We start from the raw sequence: 8,692 nt of genomic DNA, 5'->3' as shown, positions 1-8,692 counted from the left end.
AAAATCCCCTTAACAGAGGTAGAAAGCCAGTGTTTTAATCTAATCCATTCAGATGTGAAATACTGATACCAGATACTGATTTATTGCTATTAGTGATAACCAAATTTGAGAGCTTATAATGTCAGCAAGGTAACATGAATACAGCTGTGATCTCCAATATTCAGAGTAAAACATGTCCACATCTGTAGTAAGACAGTAGCAGATTCTACCAAGAATCTACTGCTTCTTGTAAACATTGTATTTGTGCAGATTTTTTTTTTCATACTTTAATTTCTAAAGTCATGAAAGGCAAGGTTAGTAGCAGAAAACACATCCAGTTTCACATTCAGCAATATGAGAACCCTGCTCTTCAAGGGCAACCAAAATCCTAGCAGCACATTTTCAAACAACATTATAGTTTTTTCTGAATTGCCCACCCTTGAAAATCTCTTCCCCCCCAAACCAAAAACAACAACAAAAAAAATCTGACACCAAAAATAAAGTGCAGTACCCAGAAAAATAAGTGTCAAGAAAATAGCCATGTTTGTTTCTTTGAAAAAAAAAAACCCAAAACAAAACAAAAACAAAGAAAAAAAGAGTACTTGGCCTCAGTCTTAAGAGCACTATACTATGTCCATCATTTTAGATTCTTCTTCATCTCTTTGTATCGCAGAGTTTAAACGGGAGACATCTGTGTTTACGGAACCTTGCTGATCACCTGTGTTCTGCAACAGATGAAAAATTAATAGCTTAATTCTCCATAACTGTATAAATGGAGGGGGAGGCAGAGAGATCGATTTTAGCTTAAGTTGGACTCTTCATATTGTCCATCTTAGGATGAGAAGACTTCACGGTACTAAGGAAATAAGGTCTGTAAATACAGTTCTAGCAGCTAATCAGTTGTATGATGCAGTGTTTATTTTAAGCATGAATATGTAAGGACACTGAACATATGCTTTTGGCTCTATGCTGATGCTTTCTGAATTCCACCACATAAAAAGAAAGCCCATATATGCTATGCACATTAATACTGCACATTATATCCTGAGCACTGGCAGTTCTAGTAACAATCCTCTTTATATTTCAGAAAGGTACAGCTTCTCAAGACAGAACCTAATCCTCCTTTAGTTAAATTAATTTATAGAAATAATAAACCTACCTGTAAAAAAGATGTCAGCTCTCCTACAAGTCCAGGATTTACACTGAGATCATGCAGTAGCATAGTTTGAAAGCCATGTGATTGTGACCAGATTCTCACTCTCGTCTTGAATGCCTCAAGTTCATTTTTAAAAGCCTCCAAATAGCCTTCTCCTGTCTGCAAAGACAAAAATGAAGTATTTGCACTTCAGCCAGATTTACTTTTTAGTCGGGGACTAGCACTGTGAACAACTGAAGAATAATTTTAGTCAATTTAAAATGAAATTTCAGGAAGATCTCTTTTTATAAGACAATCTGTAGTATTTCTATGTAGAAGCAAAGTAATTGATTTATCTAAGCACATGTAAAAATAGATCTAATTTTAGCCTTTCCTTTATTTGAACTCGGAAGCCAAACAGAAGAACAGGTGCTTGTTGTAGCACTCTGGTCAAAAGCAAAGCACCAGTCAACTCGCACTTTAGGTAGTTACTGCCTCCTTTAGGCAATATTAGGATCCATCAGAATCTTGAATAATTGAATACAATTTACAGCAAACCACAGCTGCAGTCTTCCTGCATTTCTCCTGCATAGCTCTTGGATTGCTTTGTTTCAGTAATGGGAAAGGGACACTATTTTGGGCCCCACTGTGAACTTCAGACGACATGGGAAGTTGTGACAATACATAGGTATGCAGTGAAAACACAGGTGTAATTAGCCAAAATCAGTCCTTGAACTGGTCTGTGTTTGCTGTTGTTACTTAGTTATTACCCATCTATAAAATCCCTGTTGGCCCTCTGCTGTATTTTGCTTCTCCCCCCATGGGGAGAAGCAAAATCCAGAAAAACTTTTGTTTTCAGAACTGGAATTACACCAAAGTATTCCGTCTAGAAAAGAATTGCTAACAAAACACTTTACTGTAAGCCTAAGTCAGTCAATAAAATATTTAGCGTCTTGTGGTTAGCAATAAACCTTCTCTAAAACACTGCTCCCTTGTACAGCATCAAGAGTTTCTCCCATCATTACCCAAGTTGACTTACTTTGGCATTTTGGAAAAAGAGACGAAAACAGCCTCTTGGATCCACATTGCAGTTTCTGGCAATTTCCATAATAAACTGCATTACAACGGCTTGGTGTGCTACTTGCTCCATCAGAGCTCTCTTCTGAAAAAAAAAAGTTAAAGTTATGATTTAAAAGGTATTTCCTGTGACTGTATTCCTAAAATTCAGCATAATTTCCTTTTGTTCTAGTTCCTAAACAGATGAGAACTGATGCTCACAGAACCAAGGGGACAATGCACTATAGAGTTTTTCTCCAATAAAGTAGAGAGAGGATTGGAAGAACAGCTAAATAGGTAATTAAGTTGGTTGGCTTTTCTATAGTGCAAGTGGGAAACTATGCTTTCAAACAATTTAAACATCTTCTTCGTACCTGTTCAGCTTCTAGATGAAAACACCACAACATGAGATATCTAGATGTTTCTTCGCATACAAGATATGGGTGATCAGACAAAAATCTTTGACTATCATCCCATCTGCTTAGCATACCTAATAAGAGAAACACAGTTAAGATATTCTAAATGGAAAAATAACTTCATGCAGGAAGGAAGGTACTTTCATTGATACCCCACTATATATAACAGCTTTGCAATTCACTAACCTCAGAATGACAGCATGCAGCTATATTTCATAGAATGGCCTGGGTTGAAAAGGACCATAGTGATCATCTAGTTTCAACCCCCCCACCATATGCAGGGCCACCAATCACTAGAGCAGGCTGCTCAGAGCCACATCCAGCCTGGCCTTGAATGCCTCCAGGGATGGGGCACCCACGACCTCCCTGGGCAACCTGTTTGAGTGTGCCACCACCCTTTGGGTAAAAAACTTTCTCCTAATCTCTAACCTAAACCTCCCCTGTCTTAGTTTAAAACCATTCCCCCTTGTCCTATCACTATCCACCCTTGTAAACAGGTGTTTGAGGGATTTATTTATACATATAACCAACACTGAAAGAGCATTACCAGGAGGTATAATCAGATTTGAAGATACCAAAAGTAGATTTTAACAGTCACAGTTTCCTATATTTTAATGCATCTCTAACATCGTTGAGAAGTTATTTTTAATCAGTTTTCATGCACACTAACACACACTAAAAAAGTGGTGTAGGTATTTATTAGTTACATCAAATAGATTTAAAAGTTTATGGATAGATTTACTTTCAGTTATTCTGACGAAGACAAATCTTCTAAATGTTTGCAAATAAGAATGCAAAGAAAAGAATCTATAATGTGTTAAAAATTAAAGTGCTTCTAACACATGATTTGCTAGGTTTATAGGAAATTTGAATTTAATTACAGGAACAGCTTGATCTCAAAAAGCAAAGCCACATCAGTATTGGAAGCTTAACTACAAGATTGAATTGTGACAGCATGAAGCGACCTTCATGTAAAGAGCTGTGTTTAAAAATCAGAACTCAGTACTCAGGCCACTTCTTAAAACTGAACTTCATGTATCACTGACAGTCAAGTTATTACTGGCAAGAGATACCAGAGGTACAGCTTTACCTGTTTATAACTGGGCTAAAGATAATTCAGTGGCAGTGACCTAAGCTAACCTTAATTCTAGAAAGCAAATGCCTAAAGGGAAAGCAATGGCTAATATATTTCTTTTGGTTGTTTTCAAGAGAGCTATCACGCTTAAGTTCTTTATTGCTTGGAAGCCGGAGCAGGATCCAGAAACAGGACTCATGCAACACGGCTAGCAGAGCCCTTTGGCAGCAGCTAGTGCAGAACAAGAGACTTGAAAGAGCATTAATGTACTGTCCCTTTTTACAGTGGACTTATGTATTTTGAATTAAAATAACAACATGTCTTTGAATTTAGGAAAAAACTGATGACCTTCTGTAATAAGGTTTTTCCTGTAACAGCTTAATGTGAATTTAGACAAAAAAGTAGTTTTGCCCAACTCTTAGCTAGGAAGCCTTGCAAGAATTTTTTTTTTCCTGATGAAATGCACAGCAGGGGAGACATCTTCTATTTTGCTATCATTACACTTAGCATTTAAGGTATTTGAGAGAACCTGTGCCTATCACTGCTATTTGCATACTCTGACAGTGCTGTGCCTCAGCTTGGTACCTGCAAGGCTTGCTAAGGCTAATAGGGCTAGGAACCCTTTCTTTAAAACAGTTGAAGATTCTTAGAAGCCAAATAGCTTAGTAAAAATGAGTTTGTACAAATAACTGGATTTTTGCTAACTCAGTCCTGTTCTTGATTCTTCAGGAATTCCAAGTGTGTCTATACTACACCATAATCTGAAAGCAGCCTGTAACTAAGAATGGAAAGCACTTCAGAGAACCATCAAAATTTCACGTTACTTTACAAGATAAGCTTTGTGCTTAATTTGATTCAACAATTATGACAGAGCTAAAGTGACACCTAGTGGATAATTAAATGTAATTTTAAGAAATGCACAACTGCATGCACATAGTGTTTCCAGACATTTCTCTTTAATCAGTCACTACCCTTGTAGCTTAATAGCCACCAGGGAAACATTTATTGAAATTAGACCGCTATGGACAGTCCCATGTACTTTTATACACGCAGCTCATATCTCCATTAATGTCCCTGCCTTTTCCCACTGAACAGCAGAAAAAGTTGTTAGAACTTTAGTTTTCAGGGCTTAAACTCATTTGACTATTGATTTTTTTTTTAAATTTAAGTTCTTATTTGTCACAGGAACTAACAAGCTTCCACAGTTTACACCTTGAAATTACTATCTGTCCTGACAAAATAAAGCTGAACAGTCTATTAGCCAGGTCTTTCATTTGTTAGCATTCATCCTGTACAATAAGGAGCAAAAATACACAGAATCTGTGGAAGTTTGAATGGCAAAATGTTGGAAAAAGCACACTCACCAAAGTGTCTAATCTTTTGTTCATGTTTTTGCATAAGTGATTCAGACACATCTTCATCTTCTATTTCTTTTCTTTTTTGATTAATCAAACTCTGAGGAAGAAAAAAATTGTACTATCACAGAAACTCCAGACATACCTTTTTGTGACATATAGGAACATATTTTAATATGTTGCTATTTAAAGGGCTATGCTCTAATTTTAGAGTCATGTCATATACTTGAGTAGGTTTTCTTTAAAAAAGTGCATTACCTAATAATAGAGTTTAAAAGTCACATTATAGTCTACTGACCAAAGAACTCTGAGAAACTTTAGTCTTCAGGTAGGAACTTGCTGATCTGTCAACAATGAGAGTCAAGTACATTGCAGCCTGGATGCAGCTAAATCAGTGAAATTAGGAGATGGGCAAGCTGTTCAAATGAAATTGTGAAATCAAAGCTTGAGATTCTACTATTAAAAAAACCTTGTGCTAAATTACCTGCATTGCAGTAGTCATTACAAGAGGCAAACTAACAGTTTCACATTTTAAGAATTCAGCACAGTAGAGAAGCACACTCTTCATGTGAAGAAAATATTGTTCAGCATGTTTGGCAACACTTGCACTACATAGAATCAGAGTGGTTTGGGTTGGAAAGGACCTTTAAAAGCCAGGTAGTTCCACTTCCTTCCTGCTGTGGGCAGGGTCATCTTCCACTACATCAGGATGCTCAAAGCCCCATCCAACCTGACCTGTATTTCTTCCAGGGATGGGGCATGCACAGCTTCTCTTGGCAACCTGTTGCAGTGTTTCACCACTCTCATAAAAAAAAAATATCTCTTCCTTATATCAGGTGTAAACCTACCCTCTTTCAGTTTAAAACCATTGCCCCTTGTCCCATCTCTACAGGCCATGATTAAAAAAAAGTCTCCATCTTTCTTATAAGCCCCCTTGAAGTACTGAAAGGCCACAATAAGGTCAGTAAGATCTCCCCAGCACCTTTTCTCCTCCAGGCTGAACAACCCCAACTCTCTCAGACTTCTTTCGTAGGTGAGGTGTTCCAGCCCTCCAGCCATCTTCATGGCCCTCCTCTGGACCTGCTCTATCAGGTCCATGTCTTTATTGTGCTGGGCACCCCAAGGTTGGACACAGTATTCAAGGTGGGGTCTCATGAGAGAAGAGTAAAGAGGGAGAAGTATGTCCCTCAACCTGCTGGTCACACTTCTTTTGAAGATGTGGCCCAGGATACGGTTGGCTTTCTGGGCTGCAAGCACACACTGCCAGCCCATATCCAATACCTAGATGACCCACACAAGTTCTTATCTGCACTTCTGGTAGAGAAACATCATCCAGATTTGTAGTACGAGTGCAGCTTGCTCCCTTTTATGAGGCAAAGTAAGGAAAAAAACCCCACATTTAACACGGACTGTGGTTTTGTGCTGTAGTGGACACAGAAGACACTCAAGACTACTAACAAGTGGAATGAAAAAGAAGAGGCTAATACTTGTTTTCATGCATACTGATATGGGTCATACCTTATTAAATACCTCCTTACTAACAGGATCTGCATTCCATAGATTCTGTCTTTCCGTCTGGTTTAGTGCTTCTTCTTTTCTTCTCCACTCTTCCTCTCTCCACCTCAATTCTGCAGCTTCAGTCTTTGCTTGAGCAGATGCCTGATCACAAGACTCTGAATTATGCAGTGCTAAGGTACCAAGTTTTTGCTGGGCTTCTGCTAGCTTCCACGTGCATTCTACAGAGTGCTTCACAAACTCTCTTTCTTTTTGGAAGACTAATTCAATCCCTTGGCTGGTCTGTGAGGAAAATCAGACATAGCATTTATGGACAGAAAATTGACAGTTTACAGCTTGCACAGGAGCAGACAGGCGTAAATCCCAAAGATAATGCACCTGGAAGGCACCTTAGATATGCAGCATTATATTCACAGGAGTGATGAAGCATGGTATTGTTTTCTAGAAAGAGATCACGCTGTCTTAACTTTGTTAAGTGCATTTGCAAAATCATGGTTCAGGTACTGCCATAAGTAAGTCTCCAGACTGTAAAAATACTTTTGACACAGCTGAAACTCGCCTGGCTATCTTTGGGCTGCAATGCTAGCAACAGCCAAATGCAAGAATACTCTGAATATATGCTTCCGAGAAGAAATATCAGTTTTGTCACGTCAGATCACAACAGTAAAGTCACTGCTACTGCCTGCATTCCAGTATGGATTAGTACCTAACAGATGGCCAACATCTTCCCTTGGAAGTGGAATTTAAGTTATGAAGTGGCTGAGGCCCAGCACAAGCATATGCTCCTTTTGGTCCAATCTATTGAGGAAGTCACCACTTGTAGCTGGGAGAGAAAAGTGAGCTCTTAAGCAACAGTGCTTAATATTACTTCCAGGTGTGTGCTGGGAATCCACACTCAGTAACTTAAGAAACTACCCTCTAAAGCATATGCCATGCCTTCCCACCACGAGTGGAGAAAACACACCCATATGCATTAGTTTCTCAGCCTTCCAGTGCTGTATTACGAAATCTGTGGTGCCGATAACCTTTGGCAGAGGGACATGAAGGACAACACAGGTTGTGAAAGATTATTTGAAGAAAACTTTAATGCAGGTTGTGGTGATTTAACCCACCCAGGCAGCAAATACCATGCAGCCTCTTGCTCACCCTCCCCTGCCACCTGGGGATGGGGGAGAGAATTAAAGGGGTAAAGGGAAAAGAGACTCATGGATTGAGGTAAGAACAATTTAATAATTGAAATACAATAATAATAATAAATGAGTAATACATAGCACAACTGCTCACCACCGACTAATCAAGGTCCAGCCCATTCCTGGCTAACGGTGTCCCAAAACCACAATCCCAAAAGAGAGAGAGAGAGCCTGAGTGAGACAGCAAGAGAGCGAACTTCCCATCACCCTCTTTTATATACTGGGCATGATGTTGCACGATATGGAATATACCAGTGGCCAATATGGGTCTTAATCCTAAACCTAGGCACAAATCCTGGGCCCACTGCTCTGGCGACGTTCCCTCCCAGCTTGTTGTGCACCTGCACAGCAGCAAAGGATGGGAAGCTGAAATATCATTGACTCTTCTGGCAACAACTAAAACCATCAGTATGTTATCAATGTTTTTCTCAGCACAAGTCCAAAACACAGCCTCATAGTAGCAACCAAGAAGAAAATTAAACCTGTCCCAGCTGAAACCAGGACATAGGTACGTGAAAGTTCTCCTGCCAACTTTGGGAACTGCAGGATTTTTATTTCCTTATTTGTTTTATAACAAGATGAAGACTTCACTGCTTGGAAAACTAATGTACTGGCAGCCTCTTGCAAGGACACACGGAATTCCAGAATTCCTGACAACGTATTTTTAAAACGCCGACTTGCCTTAACCAACAGAGAAACACACTGCTTACACATCTGCTTTTTGGACGTAAGGATGCTGGAATAACTTGAACCCAGCTCCTTCCACCTCACTTGTCAAATGTGGGACAGTTACTCACGGGTGGTGGCAGACAGTTCCTCCCGGGTGGGGGCAGCCGCCAGACCGCCCCCGGCGGCACGAGCACATCTGCCGCTCCTGGAGAGCTCCAGGGCGGCGGAGCGTCCCCGGAAGGGGAGCGGACACCTCCGCACCCCTCCGCCCCGACACGCACCGGGCTCCTCGATGACCCGCG

At 39.9% G+C, this 8,692-nt stretch overlaps 1 protein-coding gene across 1 annotated transcript; it reads right to left on the bottom strand.

Moving 5' to 3' along the window:
* Positions 1–602: 602 nt before the first annotated feature.
* On the bottom strand, positions 603–6,813 carry CDC37L1 (cell division cycle 37-like 1; the record flags this gene model as incomplete). Its single annotated transcript, XM_010084954.1, has 6 exons — positions 603–704; positions 1,139–1,290; positions 2,150–2,276; positions 2,545–2,660; positions 5,026–5,116; positions 6,535–6,813. Coding segments are annotated over 6 exons (867 nt in total), but the record flags the coding sequence as incomplete, so codon positions are not given.
* Between the last annotated feature and the right edge of the window lie 1,879 nt (positions 6,814–8,692).

This window comes from Pterocles gutturalis, unplaced genomic scaffold (genome assembly GCF_000699245.1).
Source record: "Pterocles gutturalis isolate BGI_N339 unplaced genomic scaffold, ASM69924v1 scaffold22490, whole genome shotgun sequence".
Taxonomy (NCBI): domain Eukaryota; kingdom Metazoa; phylum Chordata; class Aves; order Pterocliformes; family Pteroclidae; genus Pterocles; species Pterocles gutturalis.
The sequence above is the reverse complement of the archived record's forward strand: the minus strand, read 5'-3'. Positions and strand labels throughout refer to the sequence as shown.